Source organism: Manacus candei, unplaced genomic scaffold, assembly GCF_025592945.1.
Source record: "Manacus candei isolate 608988 ecotype Guabito, Panama unplaced genomic scaffold, ASM2559294v1 h1tg000043l, whole genome shotgun sequence".
Classification (NCBI taxonomy): domain Eukaryota; kingdom Metazoa; phylum Chordata; class Aves; order Passeriformes; family Pipridae; genus Manacus; species Manacus candei.
Genome location: NW_026138091.1, coordinates 5,320,195 through 5,342,355, shown reverse-complemented (window position 1 = coordinate 5,342,355; position 22,161 = coordinate 5,320,195). Strand labels below are relative to the sequence as shown.

General features: G+C 39.7%; 1 protein-coding gene across 1 annotated transcript in view; it reads right to left on the bottom strand.

Moving 5' to 3' along the window:
• The window catches only part of CPM (carboxypeptidase M), a 33,979-nt gene extending 12,141 nt beyond the window's left edge, over positions 1–21,838 (bottom strand). Inside the window, exons 1-3 of the mRNA XM_051795829.1 lie at positions 21,754–21,838; positions 21,457–21,607; positions 2,903–3,000 (exon numbers count right to left, since the gene is read on the bottom strand). Of these exons, the coding sequence (XP_051651789.1) occupies positions 2,903–3,000; positions 21,457–21,607; positions 21,754–21,771 (267 nt within the window). The 5' untranslated portion in view covers positions 21,772–21,838. The remainder of the gene's footprint in view (positions 1–2,902; positions 3,001–21,456; positions 21,608–21,753) is intronic.
• Between the last annotated feature and the right edge of the window lie 323 nt (positions 21,839–22,161).

Genomic DNA, 22,161 nt, shown 5'->3' with positions numbered 1-22,161 from the left:
GGTTTAGGAACAGCCTTCCAATTAGATCCTATGGTTCAGTTGTATAGAATGGACTCAAGTCACTGGCACAGTTGGTCCAAAGGTGATAGGTCTACTCCATTTATGACTTCGGGGTATTTAGGGGTTTGGTTGTGGTCAATGTTAAGTGGAATCAGTTCTTCCCCAGGGAGGAATGTGTGAGTGTACAGACTGAGAAAGAGAAGATCTTTCAAGCAAGAGTATGAGGTTGGGACAAGAGAAGCTGCTGCCTAATTCAGAATGGGAGCCACCCCAGAGCAGGAGGCAAACTCTCCCTCACCTTCCCCAGTGCAGACTCTATTAACATTTCACAGGCTTATGCATCTTATGCAGTCTATTGGTGTCATTTTGATGAATCACTTTAAATTAGTTTTAATCTGGCTTGGGTTAAACAAAAAGTACTACTAAAGATGGTGCCCAACTTCATACAGTCACACAAAGAACAGGAGAAGTCTTTTGTTGTCTCTCTGTCAATCTGGGGCAAAAGTTCACTCTATTTGGCAATGATGAACCTAAAAGCAATTCTTTTAAATCTTGTCTGGTTATGCCCTACAGTATTAAGAAAAAAATCAGCCAGTTCTGAAAAAAACAACTCTTTTCCTAGAATTGTGTACTCACATTATTTCATTAGAACTTCCCTGTTTGGCAGCTCTCCAAATAACCTAGATTTTCTTTCAGAAGCATGTGTGAACAGCCCACACACATGCAATTCAGGATCCTTCCCAACTTTTATGTTTTAGGAGCAGCTGGCCAGCTAACTCAAAGTTAAGTGTCATTTGTGTGACCATGACAGGTTAGAAGGGCAGCATGACCAAACAACACCCGAGAACAGAACTTTTCTCATTTTGTATCATTTTTGGAAAGCGTCACTAAAGCACAAAAAAATCTGACTGGATCAATGAAGCCACAATCCCACAATTTGAATTTATGAAAGACTCTGGCACACAAATTGAAGCTTGTCATACAATTGTCATACAAAACTTATCTGCTTAGTATATTGAGGGGGTAGTCGAATCTATCCTCAGTGACTATCCGGCAGAATCTTAGATTAGGGAAAAAAAAAAATCAAATTCTCCAATGCCTCTCTATATGAGGAATTCATTTCCTGACATCTGAAATACATTTACAATCAGATAAAAAACAAACACCAACTGTGCATTATATGTACACACACAAAAAAAAAACCATTAGGCAAAGATTGTCATGAGGGCCTGAAAGGAAGAATAGCTCTATTTCCAGAATGTTCCCTAGGTACATGCTTGGTCTAGTGAACAAGAGAGAATGTAGCATGCCACATACTATATGGTACCCAGGCATCTCAAGGATCAACCCTGCTCAGACTGTCTGGCACTGTGTCTGACTTTAAAACAAAATCTTGCCTCATTTCCTCATGAAGACAATAAAAACACTTAGATCCTAGGCAGTGATCTGAGTTGCCAATCTGCAGCAACTCTCAACCCTATGCACACGCAAATGGTGCTTGTTCCTATGTTCAGAGCTCCTTGTGTGTATCCAGCTGGGCAGTGATAATGGCACGGGTGTTTCACTGTGGAGGCTTCAATATATGTGGCCTTTTGCAGTGCAGCAACATTGGATACGACAGTCATGCCGTTCTGGATGACATCATATCTTGTTCTCCACCTCCTTCCCATCAAAGCTAAGTGATCTATAGCCATAGGTTTGCCATTCCCTTCATCAGGGATTGTCATATGGACCCTCAGTTCCTAGGCACCATATACTCCCCTGCTGACACAAAACAGGTTTCAGGAGCTGCAAACCCTGTCCAGCAACACGTTTGAAACCATGAATCAGCTTCTTCCCACACAGAGTTAAATTCCAAATCAGTCAAATTTCCAGCAGCACTTTTAGCATAGCCACTGTCAAACAAGGTGAAACTAGTCTGACTTGGGGAAAATTCTTGGCACAAAACATCATAAGTGCCTGTAGGCGTGCGAGTGCTCCCATACAGTATTGTTAATAGTAATAACTTGTAATACATTGCCCTTTACACAGGATGCACTTCCTACTACACATATTTTTCCTAGTTTTGGGAATTCACAGACTAGTATATATATATATATATACATATACACATACATACACACACACTCCTGTTAAATTATTTAACCCTCACATGAAGACTGCATAAAAACATATTGAGTAGTTTAAACTTATCCTGAACATGACTAATATAAGCAGGTAAAGCTAAAGAATAAGGGAAGTAGAAAGCAAGAAAGTACTATAGAGGAGAGTGAAGCTTTGATTCTTTCTGATCCAGATTCATGTACTGCAACAGGAATGCTGATAATCACCATTCTCTTATTTATCATTACTAAGTGGGCATTCTTCCCAGAGCAAGTTATTTGCTTTGGAATTGCTTTTTGTTTTGTATTCACTGTGTTAGCTCAGGTGAATTTAGGTGTTCCTAGCTTAAGGTTTCCAAGATAAATTTTCTTCCTAAAATAAATAATTTGATGCTTCACAGTAATTATTATTTAATCTTACGATGGATTTGAAGAGATCTATCAGTCCTATTCCATGCCTAGGCAATAATAATGTACAAGCAAACTACTGAATCTGACTCACTGACAGGAAAGTTAAAGCCTCTGGGTTTTATCACTTGGAGAAGACAAAGCTCTCTACTTAAGAGATGTCTTGGGTGTAGGATTGTAGGACTCTTCACTATGATGTCAGGTCTGCTAAAGCCTTTCCACCAAAACAAGGGAACTTTATTCCTAAAATTCCTCAAGAAATACACGCATATTATGTCCTCTTTGAGTTATGACATACCTCAATAATAAGTAGCACATGCCAGAGAAAAGTTCACTCTAAACCCCTGATAAGTGTATTTGGTATAAATGACATTGCAAAAATGGAAACGTACCTCATCCCCATGCATATTAGCAACATACTTGAACTCTGGAATGCCAATCTTATGATGGGTTGGAAACCTTCCCAGAACAAGAACCCACAGGTCTCTACCTTTAAGAGGGGAAGGGGAAAAGACATTTTTTAAACAAGTATAAAATCATACAAACCTTAGAAGAAAAAGAATAAAAAGAATTGGTCATTAAGGCCACCATACAATTTCTCATATTTCATTGGTGCCCAGTCAGTCCTACATATAACATATCCAAGCAGACTGTGAAGTGCTTTTATTCTACGAATATATGCCATATTAGCTATAGGAACAAATACACTTTGCCTTCTGACCAAGTATGTAGTGAACACTGCAATTTCTACAGCATTTAGCCAGTACTAGAAAAGAAGGCTTTTTTTTGTAATAAACATTTTTCAAATCAAATTTAGCAAACAAGATCACTCTTCCCCCCAAAATATTACACTATAAGGCTTTTCTGAAGTATATATAGCAGTCTTCATTATCACAAAGAAAGAATATCTGTTTTTGTACTAAAGATAACACAAAAAAGCTAAACACATTCATGCATTACTGCTCAGAAAACAGGAGGTACCAGGAAGAGCTGTATCAGAGACATATTCCAAATATATCAGCAGGGAAGAAATTAAGAGCTACAGAAAGAGTATTAGTTAAGACCACTAATGCTGCACAGGAAGCTGAACTTTTAAGTAAAAAAATAAACAAACATACATACATTTTGGAAGTCCTCAGTGGGGGGGGCAATTTTTGTTATTATTTTTAGCAATACTGTGGCATTTCAGACCTCATCTGCAAAACTCTGCTTCCCACTGGTCTGTTCATTAAGGTGGAAAACTCAAGTTGCAGTAGATGGCAGCAATGAAACTGGACCAGTTCTTTGATAATAGCAGTCATAGCCTATAGATTGCTAATGCCCAGAGCTTTCATGCATGCTACCTGTCCCCAGCTCTCACACAGGGCTAGCTGGGACCCGTGAGCTGTCTGAGTCCAGCCATCACTGTTACTTACAAGAAAGAAGAACATAGGTGCTGCTATAGGCAGTACTATAAAAATCATTACTTTGTAAATCTTTGTGGATCATCAAATCTGCAGTAAACAAGCTCTGGAGCATATAAATTTCCCATTCCTCAACCCACGACCTCCATGGTCACGCACATGTCACAGCACTCTTGTTTTCTTTTCCAGCTGTGTGACTCACAGCAGTTATACCACAAGGGTCATGGCTTCAGGAATGGGAGAAAAAAATTGCAGAGGACTGAAAGAACACTGCAAGATGCACAGAAACAATTATAAGAGGTAAAACTGAAGACAGTGGTTCCCAAACTAAATTCTTACTTAACAGGTTGAATCAGTCTCAGCTTGGGAGACAGCACTGAGAGCTGACAGATTCAACAAGGAGTGATCACAGGATCCCCTGATTTTATGGTTACTCTAGAAGACATTAGTGTTCAACCCTTGTAACCATATGCTATGCACGAAGCTGTGAGGTGCTGCTACTGACTCTTTCATTAAAGGACAATGTGAGAAAGCAATCCATATTTTTAAAAATAATTTTGTGGTAAGTGATCTGGCAAGGAATCTAGTTGTTTGGCTTTGTTGCATGCAGAGCCACTGCTACATAAAAAAAAAAAAAAAAAAAAAAAAAAGACAAAAGCTTGACTTCTGTAAGCTTAGACAAGTTACAGAGTGGAGAACCCAGAGATACTATCTTTCAAGCACATCCTGCTTCAAAAAGGAGAGCAAGAGAACATCTAATCCCTACCACCCTAGTCCTTCTCCCCTCCAAAACCTCTACAGGTCCCCTCCAGCCTCAACTATTCTGCAATTCTGTGAAAACACATGACAAGTTTTGCTGCAGTAGTATATATTTGGAACTGAAAACAATCTAGTTGTGAAAAACATATGCTACTGTTAGTCATAATCAAGCATGGACAACAATCTCAATTTAATTTCCATCTCTGCAATGTGTCCTTCTCTCCATGGTTGTATCGTGCAAAGAATTACCAAGGAAGGCCTTCCAGAGTGCTCCTATGAGTCTTTGTCCATATGCCCTCTAAGCCATTCCTCCCAGCTCCCATTCCCTCTACTGGAAGGAAATTTCAGACATCCCTCCTTGGTTCCAGCATGTCAGTTGCCATGTGGACTGCTGCCCCAAGCAGAACAAACCTGCTTACAGTTGAGACTGCAGCCTTCTCACCACACTCCAAACCTAGAGCTGACTTCTGCGAACCCAAATGTGCAGCTTCCCTAGTGAGGGGTTCATCAGACCGAGCTGCAGTGCCCAAGAGCACATCCAACATCTAAAAGTCAGTAGTGGAATTATCAGATTAATGTAACAAAGGACTTACATTGGAGACCTGATGGTCCCTGTTCTCCCCCAGATAAACTGTAAATTGTGTTACAGCTAAATTGTAACACACAAGGTTTCCTACAGAGGAAACCTATGCCTTCAATAAGATTATAAATTCATTCAGGTCTGAAACTGCCCATTATCAGCATGAGTATCAAGCACACAGGGTTTCAAAATATCTCAGAGCCAACAAGTTTAGTGAATTACACGTAAAAAGACTTTTCAGAGCAAGTGCCAATTAAAAGCATTACTTTCCTCAAATCCTTGACAGTTTCCTGCACAAGCAAAAAGCAGTGACTTAGAAGGTGAGATGATTTAATGTCCTGAGCCTGCACTAAATTAACCAATATATTTACTACATTTATATTACCTTTCTGTACATAATTATTATCATAATATATAAAATAACCAATTGATCACAGCAACCCAGCAATGTTGTAGTCTCTAGAACACAAAGCATCTTATCTCACCAATAACCAGACGTTAAGATTAGCCCCTGGTTTTATTTGCAAGGAAGCAGATCACAAAGGCTATTTCAAATCCAGCCACCAGCAATGACAACATCCTCATCCACTGCTACAGACTTCTTGGAGTAGCTCGTGAACTAATGCAGGACAGCGTGACATTTTATAGCCACTTCCCCATAACAGTGCTAGCACCAATTCAGTACTATGTACACACTCAAGCAATAAGAGTCCAAGTACAAGTAAAATGCTCTAGATGTTTCCATCATTTGAGACTTTTTACAAATAATATTTTGTTCTGTTTTCAAATTTTAAAAAAGTACTTCTAATGGCTTGCCATGAGCAGTGCTCATTCCTGCTGCTCTCACTGTGAAATTGCCCTCATGGGAAACACAAGGAAGAGCTAAGTATAGACTAAATGTAAATTGGTCTTTCCAGCATTAGTATTTAGACTGTTTATAGTGTGTGTGAGGGCCATCTAAATGATAAACACTCCCATGAACTGAGATACCAATTATTTCCTGGCATTTCCAGTTTGTAAGAGGTATTAAACCTCCCACTAACAATTAAAATAAATTCCTAGGTCTGCTCAGCCTGCAGTACTGGATAGTGTACCTATGAGGAATGATGTAAGATTTCTTTCCATATGGTAGTAATTAACTACATATAAAAAGATTCAGCATATGGATGGTTTCCTTTAATCAGTAAAGCCTAGATAACTCTGGGTTTGTACCTGAGGTGAACAACTAAGCTTCCTCTCATGCTCTGAATCAACTGAACATATTAAAAAAACCCATTCCTCACTGCCAAATTGCCAAACTAGAACTGACATCAACTAATTAGTAAACTATATTTTGAGTAATCAAGACAAACGTATGTTTCTAACTGTGTGTCTCAGGACAAGTAACAAGATTTGTTTTGGAACAGAGCCAGACCACACAGTTTCTAGTAGAATGAGCAGTCTTTTTAACTTTTCAAAATGTTTCCTAGCATTGCCACAGTTCACAGCATAGTATCAGTATTCTAAAGAGACCTACAAAAACTAGTAATTAAAACGGGGAAGTGAAACTGATCTCCAGATCTAGTGAAAAAGAAACCAAATCAACGTGTAGATGTTGGAGTTCGGATTGTGTTCTGAGTTTTATTTCTACTTTTCTTCACTTGGTTCTTTACAGCTTCATTTATGAAAAACTTGTCATTTCAAAGAAATTCATGGGTAGGAAATGAAGTGCCCCCGACCCACTGTCAGTACCAGTCAGGCTAGGCTACTGATTCAAAAGTTTGCTGGGAGGACCACTTTGACCAAGAAAAAACAATAATCTCATTACAGTCCTCCTGGGTTGGCCATGTGTTGGCCACTGGCTTCATGGGAAGGAACTGCAGTAATGATGATCCATGTTGAGGCAGTCCTGCCTTGAAAGGAGCAGGACAGAGAGGAGGGGAAGAGAGATTGACACTCATGAGAATGCAAGATCACAAAACAATTTACTTGTAGAAACAATCTCAGAATTATTGAACAGCCAAGGTTGGAAGGGACCTCAAAAGATCATCTGGTCCAACCTTACATGGGAAAGGGAATCTAGATAAAAATCAATTGAGCACTGTTCAATTGCATCTTTAAAACCTCCAGTGATAAGGACTCTACCTCATCTCTGGGGAAGTTGTTCCAGTGAACGATTGTTCTTGCTCTAAAAAATTTCTTTCTCATATTGAGATTAAACCTCTTCCAGTGCAACTTGTATCTGTTGCCCCTCGTTTTTTTCCACATGGCTCCTTGTGAAGAGAGAGGCTCCATCCTCTTTGTACCACCCTTGAAACACTAGAATCCTATGATGAAGTTCCCCCCAAGCATTTTCTTCTCCAGGAAGATGAGCCTCCTTCAATCCTTTCTCACAGGGCAGATTCTCCAGCCCTTTGATCATCTTTGTAGTCTTCTTTTGGATCCTCTCCAGTCTGTCCACATCTTTTTTGAATTGTGGAGGCCAGAATTGGACACAGCACTCCAAGTGCAGCCTCACAAGCACTGAGCAGAGTGGGATGATCACATTTCCATCTCAGCTAGTAATGTCCCTGTGGATGCAGCCCAGTATCTGATTTACCTTCATCACTGCAGGAGCACACTGCTGACTCATGTTCAGCTTGTTGTTCATCAGGCCCCCAGGTCCCTTCCAGCAAGGCTGCTCCCTGGCCACGCAGATCTCACTTGTACTGCATGTTTTGGTATTCTGTCCCAGGTGCAGGATTTTTCATTTGTCACTGTTAATATTCATAAAGTTCTTGATAGCCCACCCTTCCAGCCTATCCAGGTCTCTCTACCCTTCTAAATTGTCCACCTCACCACCCAGATTGGTGTCATCAGCAAGCATGTTGACAGCTCAGTTCCATCATCCAGATCACTTATGAAGATATTAAACAGTGTAGGGTCCACTATGACCCCTGTGAGTCACCATTTGTGACAGGCTACCTGCCTGAGTAAAAACCACCAATCACTCTGGTCTGTTAACCAGTTTCCTAGCTATCTCACAGGCCACCTATCCAACCTGAATCTTGCCAGTTTGTCCAGGAGAAGGCTGTGCGAAACAGTGTCAAAAAGAGTTTACTCTGGCTCTAGATCTATAGTTCTGAACATAGCTCACACAAAAATTGCTCTGATAGTGGCTAGAAAATTGAGGGTTTAGAGTTTAGGTCCAGGCCTCAGATATGAATCTACTTGCATCCATCTGTGTTACCTACAAAAAGTACATAAAGCTAGATTATGAAAAAAAGACAACATGACATTATAACTAATCAAACTAACAACCTCAAAAAAACATACTTTCCAGATTACATACAAGACACAACAATTTACTTTGCTTTCTATTTCACATCCTCTTCCTTAAAACTTACTAATTTTTACCCTTACTTATGCCACATTCGGTAACAAACTCTACAGGCCAAGTGGCATATTATCAGGGTGGTCTGCATACTATCCAGAAAGACGGGACCCTAAGCTGTAGGGAAGGTCACTTTAGAATTAAGAAAAGAAGATGTAAAATAAAAAGTTCAAAGAACTTAAAAGCTTTGTCATTATTCTTCAGATTGTCACTGGCTATTGATATTTCAGCAGCCCTGAGAACTCACACTATCAGGCCTTCATTCTATTGTGCTTCACACAAACTTTTAAAATGTTTGTGATCCCCAAAGTACACCACCAAAGCACTGCAAATAAGAAGGGGGGATAAGACAGACAAGATTCTATTCAATGAGAAGATGAGAGGGTGGTGGCTATGCCTTAGGCATAGCTTGGGTCAATCCTGCTCAATTCCAGTATAAATAGAAGAGCTTCAGCCTAGATTCTATGATGAGAACACCAAGTAACAGCAGTGAAATAAAAACACACCAGCTGATTTTTACAACAGCTTCCACTGCAAAAGCAACCTCTACATAATTATGGTTTGACAGGAGAAACAATGCAAATAACTAGAATCTGCACTACTTATGCAAAAATATCGTGGGGAGATGGGATGGCATGAGAGTCACTCCTTGATAAATTCTTCTGTAGATATACCACAATTCCCACATAATCTCTCATACACTCTTTAATCCACTTTAACTATGCATACTAATATTGAAAACATTTCCCTAACTGCATTTGGCAATACATTCTGCTGTGTGTTGTGATACTCCACCCTCACTTGCTACCTGTAACACTAGTGTAAATCTATGTTCATTGTTACCATGCAAGATACTAAGGCATTTTACAGTTTTCTTTTTGCTGCAGAACTGTATCAGAGTATCTTCCCAGTTGCATCTGACATCTATTTTCTGAGATTAAGTCAAACTATGTTCATTAAAACAACAAAAATTCCTTATCTTGCAGGAAGAGGGAAAAAAAAAAAAAATCAATCCCGGCTTTATCACTTATAACTTCTAAATCACAATCACAGTAAATCTTTTCCCTTGCTAACAAAAACCATTATTTGCCTTTTAATTTTTCTGATCTGTACTTGTGTTCCCTGCAGAGCTCAGTACTGCCAACATGTAACATAGGCATACAATTGCTTCCTATGTGCACACACATAGGCAAGAAGATGGAAATAGAGACATTAAATTCTCCTGTACTTCCAAGCTTCAACAGAAAGTGTTTGCTTCTCCTTGATAACAGCAGGGCAACACTGTCTTCCAGCAAAACGCTAGCACAGCTAATGGAGGACTTCAGGAGTAATTCCCTTTTGCTAAGCAAGTACCAGCAGCATCCATGCCCTGAGGCAGACTGATTTGTCATCATCGATTCAGGACAGAAAATCTAAAGCCATTTTGGAACTTGTTTTCTGCAAGGGGACTGCCCAACAGCACACATGGTTTGTTTCAGATTCGAACAGAATTTGAGGTACCAGTACATTATTTGTCAGTTTAATCCAGCCAGATTTTTGAGCAAAGCCTTCTCAATATAAGCTACACACTCGAACCTGGGATCAGACAAACATCTATATGAACAACTGTAGTACATCAGATTCTTTTGAGCATTTATCCTCAGTTTCACTGTACCATGTTATCATGGTCCACTGAGACAGAATGGATTATCTAAAGATTTGGCCTATAGTAGCATTGACATTAGTAATGAACAAAGTTGATATCCCAAGAAGAGCTAGGACACTTTAAGTATAAGAAAGTTTTCAAGGTATTTGAAAGGATTAAAAAGATACAGATCCATCACATACGTCAACCAGGCAAATGTGGCAATATTCAGCATGGTGCTTAGATAAGCAGAAAAAAGCCAAAAGAACTCAAGGTAACATTAAGCCACTGCTTAAGGAATACGTGGGAAGAGACCAGAAGTATTATTACAGACATAAAGCTCTTTCTCCCAAGGCAAAAAGTAAATAAAAGTAACAATTTCCCACTGTTCAATAAGCCCCTATCTACTCCCAGAGATTATACCAGCCAATCCAATTTAGAGTCAGCTCCTTATAAGCAGAACTGTTGGAATAACCAGGGACTCTTTAAAAAAACACCAGACACTGTTTATTTGTATCCAAAGCACTTGAGAAGGGAAGGGAGTCAAAAGAGTTCATGGTTCACATGCTTGCTTATCTTCCTAAAAGTTTACAAATCTTTTGTTGATTAGGACATCCATAGCTGCTTTGGACACTTTCACAGGACTTGTATCTTATGAGAACAGCAACTCTTTCTGTCCTAGGTACATATGACTCATCACTGTACCATTTCCAGTTTTCATAATCAAGCTGAGCACAAAATTATGAAATTTTTATACACAAAACTATGAAAAATTGCTAATGTAGAGAACAGTCTCTACAATAGCACCTTATAGATTATTTGAACAAAAATGAAGAAATAAAAATAAATTTGTAAAAGCCAAACAAAAACAAGACAGAGGGAATACTGTTTTCAAATTAATATATACTAACCTTATCCAGTATTGCTCACAAAGAAGATGAGAACACCACAGATACACAGAATAGACACATAGAATTAGTCTGAACAGGCTTTCCCCCCTGTTTACACTGACTGGTTTCATATTTACTCCCAGAAACCAAACAGATTATTTTTCCTTTTCGCTCTTGTTTCCATTACCACAGGGTTTTTAAACCTAGTTCTAAAAATGTGTACTTTATTTTCTGAGACAGCTGTGAAACTGGTAGGCATCTAGTAATTTTCAGGAAAGCTATTGTATAATAAAACAAATAAATCTTACCCATTCACAGTTGTACCATTGGACCATCATGAATAAAGTGATTGCTTATAACACGAGCCAGGCACAAGAAGGGTGGTCGTTTGTTTTCAATTGCGATTTATCCCAATTCAAGAGGTTTTTTGGTCTACCCTTTTGCCACCAGAGGCAGAGGAGGTCAAAACTACTTCAGCCATGTAAAGGCAAGAGAGGGAGTAGAAAACCAGCTACAGGTTGTTGCTCATATATGGTTGAGAAGTTACTAGAGCACTTTGAGGGTTTCAGTGCATTGCAGTGCCTCATTAAGAGACTTGCTATGCCCCACAAATAGGAAGCTCAAAACAATGCGCATCTCAACGTTGGCAAGCAGAATCCTATATATTTAGACAGTGAGTAGCTTCCCCCTTCCCCACTAATTTTTTTCAACCTGCTGGAAGGGGGAAAAAACAGAGGACAGACTTTTTAAAAATTATCCAGTCTCTGTCACATTCATCTATTTCTGTCTTAGTTAACTAACAAACTACATTAGCTTGACCAGTTGCTTTCCGTTTCTCTCTCAAAACAGATAGCAAAATGTCTCTGTAGAAATATTAGTGACTGGCTTTTAGAAAAAGTAACAAAGACACGAGGCAACAACTAAATTTAGGTAGTGTTACTACCTAAAAACAGAGGAAGTCAACCATTAGTCTCTTGAACAAGCATGTTCTCATGGTGTTTATTTCTTCTTGGGATTTTGAGATCAGTATAATGAAGTTATGTATCAAAGTACGTTTTGTACTTTGACCTATTTTAGGTACCTCAATCAGGAAATATGCTTTGTTGGAAACATCCACGCTGCACATTGCTAGAAGTGCATACCAGGGAAGTGCCTGCCTTATTCCTAGAATTTTCTCTAGCTGTTCTTTGGAAAAAAAGGATACTGAACCAGACTAGACTTTCAAACTGATACAGTAGGACTATATTTCTTACTGAGAACATAGTAAACTTTTATTTTAGCTTTAGGATAAGTGCTCAAGCTCTGTTTAAATGCCCCATGTAACTGCAAGACCCATTGATGCAGAAAACATTGACTAGGGACAAAGAGGAAATGTAATTCAACTGTCCTAAATCCACTGTGAGCTCAGCATGCTACATAGCAGCTACAGTCATTTAATTAAATAACTCTAACTGCCATGGTCTGACCTTTCCCATAACAACAAGTAAGTCCGAGATCTCAAACTGCAGAATCATCTGCTTAGAAACATCCTCTAACCTCTTTCTCACATCTGAGCCAGTGCATAGCTTATAAGAGTGACTGTACCAGAAGTGGAACAGTTTATAGGGAGGGTATTCTCTCAGCTGGGAGGCGAAGAGACCTAGAGCCAGTCCTATGCATTATTTGCTTCTGTAGTTCATAAAATTAATCTTCTAATTAATAAAAAGTTCAGGAAGCAGAACTTTCGGAAAGTTCAGAAGTCACATGCACATCCAGATTTCATTCAAAGAAAAATCTCTCTCATGCAAAATCATGCAGAGAACAATTGTCTAATGAACAAACGCTTCAGGGTAAGAAGGCACATCTTGCCTATCAACTAATTAATGTATTATAAGTAGGTCTCCATGTACATATGTGAACTAGCTGAACCCAATATGCCATACCATAGTAAATTAATTGGGTAGCCCTGAGAACAAGCAACACTGGTAGCTCCAAGGATCTAGAGCCAGAGGTCCTAGGCAGAAACGCCATTCAGAAGGGATGTTCTTCTCCTTTTGTGGGAAGTGAATAGAGAGCTACTAGAAACACTATTCTACTAGAAAGCCTCATCCTCTGAAGGGAGGTAGGAGGGATGTGTTACTGCACTCTCCTCAAGCTAGAAGGAGAATGCAGACATTCACCAGCTGGGTCAAACCGAGGCATAGGATAAGAGTTTAATTTCTATAAGTAAGTTTGTGATCACGATCATACTTCATTTACATGGCTAAAAATTTATGCACTGTGCTCCAAAACACAGAATCCTACAAGGAGTGAGGGGGGGAAAACATTAATTTACATCCATTGTGTATCACTGTTAGTATCCTAAGATTTGTCTTTTAGCTGGTTTAAAAACAAGCAATCAAATGTCCCAAACACAGAATCTCTTACATACTTACTTTCTCAACACCAGAAAAGGATATGGCAACAGACAAGAATCTAACTGCATCCCCCAGCTGCAATCGCTGATTCTGTCACACAAACTCCAGAGCATTGCTAACTTCACTGGTGTGAATTACAATATCCAGTTGTCAATTCTCTCTACTTCTAAACAAACATGGAAAGCTGTAAAGCCTTGCTGATGGGAAACAGGATGGCTGCAGGCTTAAGATCTTTATATCTCTGAAGAAAAGCTTAACAGATATATTCTGCAACTAGACAACAACAAAGAAAGGGGTAGAAAATAAGGAGGAGGACAGATTTTTTTCCTCGCAAGACTGGTTTTAAATAAATGCTGCTCACACAAACAGTGGAGTATTTCTAAATAGATCAGATCTTTCCATTTTGAAGTTGCAACATAAAGATTTCACTACTAGATAACAGTTTATATATGAGAAATGTTTGATCTATGTTGCTCAGATAGGTTCCCTTCACGCAGTTGTTTGACTTTATTTATTTATTTAGGCTGGGACAGAAATGTCTGACATGCCACATTTCCCAGGAAAAAAAACCAAAACTAAAAAAATCCCAACCAACCAAAATCAAATCTTTCCCACAAAATTTTCTGCAAGAAGTGTATTTAAGTAGCAGAGAACATAGAAGGCGAGAAAAAAATGATTGACCAATTCACAGCAAGCATAAAGAAGACTTAAGCAAATTATTCTGCTTCCACTGCAAGAGAATACAAATATGCTCAGAGTCAGTGACTGCACCTGCAAGAATAATATCTTAACTTATCAACTTTCTAAACATCTGATGCTTACCAAACCACACATTTTTTATAAATTATTTGCGTAAAAAGCATTGTCATACTGACAGGAAAGCAATGTTAATCTAGTTATCATCAGACAAAATACTGGTATTTGGCTATTGGAGGACTGATTGCACACAAACTACCTGTGTCACATTACTTGAGTCAAAGAGCTAGAGGATGCAGTCAGATGATATATTAAACAATATTTTACCTTTTAAAGAACTTTTAGCTTCAGTTAGGACAAATAAGCTTAGAATTTGAAGCTAATATAGTAACAGTGAGTTCTATTTAAACACAGGATTTAGAGCAAAGCTCAGTTGATAGCTGAAAACTTTTAAAAATCCAGGCTAATACTTTTTGGTTTTAAAGTCATGATTTAGCTTTGACTAGACAAACCCTGAAGGAGCCAGAACTCCTCCTCTTTTTTTTTCCCCTTCCCATCACAGTGACTCACATAATATGCTGCAAATAGAGTTTACAAGGCTGTTAAGATCAAGCCCATCCACGAAGCCAAACTTTTTCAATAATAAAACGAACATGTAAACCTACCTAGAATCTTGTTAACATACATTTATATGCCACAAGTACTGCCAAAGACTAACAAAAATGGTTGTGAGGAAAGATACCAAAAAGAGCAAGTGGTACATTAGAGGAAAAAAAATTCAGAAGAGGAGCAGGCAAGCATGGGTAAAAGTTTAACTACCGTGGTAAGTTTTAAATGATTTTTACGTGAAACTCTGGACTGGAGGCAAGTGACTTTAGTATGATTTGCACAAGGCCTTTGGAATGGAAAATGTCTCAGTCATTCTTGTTTCTAAAAATAAGCATCGAAAAGCCTCAAACCTTATATTATCTATACACACCATGCTTGCATGATGAGCCTAATTCACAGTACTAAGGAAATTTGTGGGGTGGGAGATGAGGAAGCAAGGGAAGAGTAGACATTATCAAGGATTGGAGACAGGAGGAAAGCCATCTGCAGCAATCAAATGGAACAAAAAGAAGGTAACACTTCTACACAAATATACCTCACATCACATAACCACGGAAAAAGATAACTGTAATATTGTTTTTAAAGACATCACATTCCCTGTGAATTTTTCTCTAAACAACTTGTTTGTTTTCCAGACAAAAAGAATCCTCTCTATAGCATTTGATTTCATTCTTTTAAAAAACACTGGTACTAGTATTTAGTTTGTACAAACATTTAATCACAGGTAACGCTGAGAAACTTACCTCAAACTACACTGGCATGTATATAACCTTCTCATTCTGTTTTGCAGAGTGTCAGAATCCCTGAAACTAACCTGATAATAATTCCAATAGAATACAAACATTTTATGGATACGTATTTCAGCTTTGTTTTCTCCAGCAATAAAACTTGTTTTCTAGTATTTTAAACAAAGTAAAAACATCCAGAATATAAGTGTCTTTAATTTAAATTCAATAAAATTTACAATGCACTTTACTACTGATGGTAGTAACCCAGGCTTCTTCCATATTGTGTCACAATAAGTAAAATAAGTTCCTAATTTTTCCCAGGTAGACATAATTTTTCCACTACATACCCAGACTATTAATATATATATATGAGACAAATACAATACCTAGTCTTCTATTATTAAATATTCTCCCTGGAGGGCAGTGAACCTGAAGTTAGCACTCCCCTGTTCAACAGTCACCCATAAACCCCTAAAGGTATCAATCATGCTGTAACACAAGAGTCAGGAGATTTAAATTGGTCCCTGGCACATCCTGGGGACACGTTCCATTGATGTTTGTGCAGAATGATGTCATGGACAGGTTAATTCCCTAGGTTCTCTACTAACTGCATTACCTGGCACATGATTCCTCCAGCACTGCCTGAGTCCTAATCCCAAGCATGCCCTTTTGCTGAAGTCACAGCTGCTTATCAGATCGAAACCAGGGCATGCGCCATTCCCTTCTGTTTTCCACAGAGGAAAACCCATGAATGCAGGCAAGAAGGAGACATAAGGAGACATAATGAGTTCCAAAGGCACCTCTTTGGAGTCACTGGGAAATCTAGCCTGCTGGGAGCTCCACTGAGAACACCCTCCCTGTAGTACATAGTATTATCTGTGCACTCAGCCATGGGCAAGTCCTCCAGGAACTTTAAAACCCACACAAACCATACACACACACCCCTGCATGTTTCAGCCTCTCCACTTATAGAGCAGGGGTAGCAGAATGCTAATAAGCAATATTCACTAATTCACAAAATAAAGAAAATAAAAAAATCAAAGTTAGCAAAGTGCTTAAGATTAATGGACAGAATGTGCCAGGCCAAGGGCAATAGAGAGAGCAATTGAATACTAAGCATCAGAATAGGATGACTAAACCACATAGTTCTCACCTAAATAAGCTTTAGGACAGTTTTTTGCAAGATATTTCTGAGAATTTCTGGTGGAACCAGAATTAAATCTGGTCAGTTTGTTTTAGTTTTTGACTCTCCAATGATGGAATCTGCCAGACATGTCAATCTATGAAACCAACTTTGAAACTTCACTAGGTAAAGACAGAAGTACTTTAACCAAACATAACTTTTTGCTCAGTGAGGAGAATCTGGCCTAAGGATGTTTACAATTGTTCCAAGTTGACTGGAATTCCAAAAATGCAGACTGGCCTCCAGAAAATCTAGATCTAAACCAACCTATAATTGGCTTTATCTGAATCCAGAGAGTATTTGAAAAGAGTTTTTAAAGAGTGTGGATCTATTATGAAAGTCACTTGGCTCTTTCAAGAGTTGCTTGTCTTTGTCCTCCTAAGAAGGTCATCAGGTCTGTTAGAATCCTTAAGTCTGCTTCCCACCACCTTCATTTTCTTTTCAAAGGATCACAAGAGCACTGTATCTTGAACAATGAAAAGCCACAGATCACATGCATACATCAAATATTTTCTTTTTGCTAATGGACTCTAAGATTTGCTTGCTGAAGAGTCAGTCTGTTTTTCACTGGCGTGGCATTAGGCAGGACAGGTTAATATGATTACATCAAGTCACATTCTCCAGATTGATGTAGCTCTGCAGCTTCCTCTATTATTATACAGAGCACATGCCGTTCTGAGGTTGGACGTATTAGAAAACAGAACTCCTGCCAAAGATCTTTTATGAGTTTATTCAACAACACACCTGAAACAATATAAAAGAATTAAGATATTTTCTGGGCCATCACACATCTCTGCCTACTGGCCGCTAAGACCATATCAAGTCCCTCACAAACATGTAGATCGCCTACGAGTCTTGAAGGATTTGAGGATGCTCACTAAATTAGATCAAACACATAACACTCAGTTTTGTCAGCCAATGGGCTACATCTTTTTAAGCTCCTTTCCCCCCTTGCTTAAGGATAATAGCTTAGCAGAGAAGATGCATAATTAAATATCATAGCTTCCAAATGTGCAAACGTGGAGACTGAACAGGCCATAGCCAGTCTCAAACACATTCTTCCCAGTAATCTGTCAGAGGGGAATTTCTATATGGCGATGCAAACCATCACAAAACAGACTGAGCTTCTTTTAGTTTGCGTTCCATTGAGGATCTTGGTACTGTTTTTTCTGCGTACATTGCTGTCTACATACATCAAATAAATCCACTTTGTAAATTTCACCTAAAATTTATCAATGACAAATCATACTTGACTGCTTAGGTTTTATGCAGAAATGACTGACTTAGTGGGAAAGAGGAAAGCACCCTATCTCTTTAGTCTTGACCTTAGCAAGGCTTTCAACAGAATCACAGGGTCAGTTGGATTGGACCTTCAGAGGTCACCTGGTCCAACCCCCCTGCTCAAGCAGGGCCTGCTACACCCAGAACTGTGTCTAGACAGCTTCTGAATATCTCCAAGGATGGAGACCTCATGACTTCCCTGAGCAGCCTGTTCCAGTGCCTAGTCACCCTCACAGTACCTTCGAAAACAAGATGGGAACATACGGAACAAAGGAGTAGACTACAGTAAGGTCACAGGCTGGCTGAACTGAGCAGCTGGTGGTTCAAGAGACAGCAAATCATTAGCAACATTCCTCAACAGTCAATACTAAAGCTGATACTGTTTAATATCTTCAGGAAGGCCAGGGCTACCATTCAGAGGGGCCTTGGCAAGTTGTAGGAACTTTTCAAAAGAAAGTTCATTAAGTCTGACAAATGTAAATGCAAAACCCTGCACCTGGAATGAACCACATTTGGATCATGAACCCAAGAAAATAACCCCATGCTTGTACAGGCTGTAGATTGGTTAGGTGGCAGCTGTGCAGCCTAGAGGCTGCAGGATGTGGGATCAATGCCCAGGTAGACAAGATAAATGTGAGTCATTAATGTGTTCTCACAGCAGAAAAAAACGTCTGTGTGTTGGGGTGGGTGCATCAGCAAGAACTGAAACCAGTATCTTGAGAGAAATTAATATTCCCCTCCACTCAGCATTATTAAAGCTACATCTGGAGTACCATGCCCTGCTATGAGTTCTTGGACACAAGAGAGACAACATCACATCAGAGGAAGTCCAGCAGAGTGTCACTGAGATGATCACATTGTGTCTGAGGAGAGGCTGGGGTAGGTCAGTTTATTTAGCCTGGATACAACTACAATCTTCCAGTAAATAAAGGGACATTACAGAGAGACAGAGCCAAACCTTTAGAGGCACACAGCAAAAGGACAGTTAACATTACTCATAGCAAGGGAAATCCTAATCAGAAAAAGGAAAACATCTGCACAACAAAGGTAGTTGACCACTGGATCAGGTACTCAGAGACCCTTTAGAATCTCCATCTTTGCAGATATTCAGAACTTGAGTGGAGAGGGCCCTGAGCATCATAATCTAACTCTCAAATTGGCCTTGCTTTGAATAGGAGCTCAGACTAGATGGGCCCCAGACCTAAACTGTAGGATTCTGCAAGAAGACTCTACACCCTGGCAGAGCTCTGTGTCTACACACGGAGTAGTCAAACATTCTTCATAATCCAAATCTAGATGGTAGAATAAAATACTAGATTATTAGATAAAATTGTAGTAAACCCTAGATTAACAAATAATATGGGAACAGTAGCCATTTATGATAACAGTAAAATTATGTCTGTTGGCTTTATAGACACTACTTTGATCCATGGGATTTTGTATTCATCATCAAGAATTTCCATATCAGGAATGTCAATTTACTACATTGCATTGATCTCAGTTTTATGTTATTGATAACGAGAAGTGGAAATTAATTTAAATAAGTACATTTTGCTATCATGATTTAATGCTAATTGGCAGAGACAACACTAGTAAAGTAAGTGCATGCACATACAGTCTTGTTTGTGTCAGCTTAACTGAGAAAAGAGGAATAGAACTTCAGCCCATTGACCAAAATAGAAACTTCATTTTCACCAAAATTAAATAACCACTGTTGTCATAAAACTTTTTTTTTTTTTTTTACTGAAAGAAATGAAAGGAAATTAGACCCTAATTCAGTACCATCCTCTGCCACATTCCAGGGGACTCTGAAGGCACATTTCTTAACACAGGTAGAAATCTCTTAACATTTACAATGAGATAAAAGAGAAGCACTGAACATTTTTCACTACCATTCTGCTTTACATGGCACTGAAAAACTTTCCACTGCCCACCTATTCCATTCAGGAAAACACTGCAGGCACAGAGTCATGAATCATGACATGTAGTTGGCAGAACAAGGAAAGCCCACACAATTCTCCTCTCACTAAGTTTGGCAAAGCAGAAGGCAATGTATCAAAATCTGAATGAGGTTTCAGTGCACTGCTCAGTCAAAAGCAAGAGATGATGAATTTCCAGTTTCCATCCTGATGGAACAAAGACAAGTTGAACACTTCATGTTATCAACTTTAACGTATCTAGATATGTAAAAGCCAGAGTTTCAATTTCTCAGGTTGGATGAAAGGTTTTTTCCTACCTGCATGAAGATAAGCCAGCAGAGTTCCTGGCAGAAAAGTCAGGATCTATTCCTATCATCAGAATGTTAGCTAAGTTCCCTTAAGGTAGGAAAATGAGGATGTGGGTAATTGGTAGTTTGTACTGGAGGGAACTATACTCACAGGAACTAGTCTTCTCTTGCGTGCATGAATAACACAATCCAATCTAATTCTGCCTTTGATGAAACCAATACCAACACAGTTTAAATAACTTTACATTCCTTGTCTACTATGATATACATGGTAAAACAAAGAAGTAAGCAGGAAAAGGAAATACTAGCATTCATCATGATTATCTACCAAGTAGAATACGGATTTATTTTTTTTTAAACTCAAGCACAGATTTGATAATAGAAGCTACAACTGTCTCCTTCCAGTGGTATGAAATGGGATTAGAGGAACAGATGATGTTTCTAAAGAAGGAATTCTCTATCTAGTTTTATACCTCTTATCAAAGTAACTTAGTTTCCTGAACTGGAATCTACTAAAGTGGTTTTTATTTGCTAACAAAACACTAATCTTTCGAATATCTTTAAAAAAAAATAGAAATTCTTCCCCCTCCAATAAATTTATGGTAAGAAAGTACCAGTCATAGAGAGACAAAATCAAATATTTATATAAGGCCAGAAAGGTGATTATTGATTTCAGTACATTTTTCTGTAGGGTTTGAGACTGAAGTCCCATTCTTCATTTAAAGCACAGAACCTTGTATCAGTACGGAATTTGAAATCCTTTTTCTAGTCAGTCCAGATTTACTGGAATAATGGATAAAGTTAAAATCCAAACAAACAAAAAAGAAGGTATTTTTAACAAAACCACAAGTTAGAAAACACAGTGTCATTGCAGTCCCACGTAGAACAGGCACTTGGCAAGTGGGTCCTACACATTTTAAACTCCTTAAAGACAGCCCTCTTTCTGAAACTGCCACTTAGGAGGTTTCCAATTCTCAAAGACATGTAGGTGTTGGGAGAACTTTTACCCCGATATACCCGTCATACGAAGACTCTTCAGCCAGAGTGTGTTATTCACGCTTAAGGAAGAGGAAGAGGAAACTTGACAGAGATTTGTTAGAGCAGCCCCGCCGCCAGCAAGCGCCCACGAAACGCCACCGCAGCCACCTTTACCCTCACCTGTCCCAATTTAATTAAAACAAAAAGCCTTCTCTCCCCTCTCCGCTCCCCCCGCCTTACCTTCCACCGATCGCCCGATGCTGTGCAAGTGGGTGAGGGAGGGGTACTCGGCGTGAACCCCCTTCAGGTACTTCTCCAGCTCCTCGGCGTGGTGGTACTTGAAATCCAGCGTGGCCGCCACAGAAACCAAGCACAGGATGCCCACCACGTCCTAGAAAGAAAGGGATGAACCGAACAGCGCTGGATGAGCCTCCCTCCGCGGGACTGTCGCAGCGGCAGCAAAGCCGAGATAGCGACAGTCCCGCGGAGGGAGCCCTCCCGCCTGCCCTCGCAGGGAGCAGGTGCCTCCCGCCCTACCCCGGCGGCCGCCCGCATGGTGCCGCCGCTCCTCCACGACTGCAGCCCCGCACCGGGCGGGGGACGCCATCCCCCGCCGCCGGCCTCGCCCTGCCCCTGACTGACGTGGGACCCATCCACTCAGGTCCCCCCGACCCGCCCCAGGGCCGGGGAGAAGGGAGACATCCCTCTCCTTGTCCCCTCCCTCCTTCCCGCCCCGCCAAAAGCTCTCACCTGCGCGGGGAGCGACTCCGTCCAGCGCCGCGGCGGGCGGCGCAGCCCTCACTGTTGTCCTCTATTGATCAATCCCTGATGGGTTTTTCTCGTTTTTCTTACCAGAGGGCTAAAAAAAAAAGTAAACAAACCAAACTCAAAACCGTCCGGGGGCGCAAAAGTTCACATTCTGATTTTGGGTCGTGTTTTGATTCA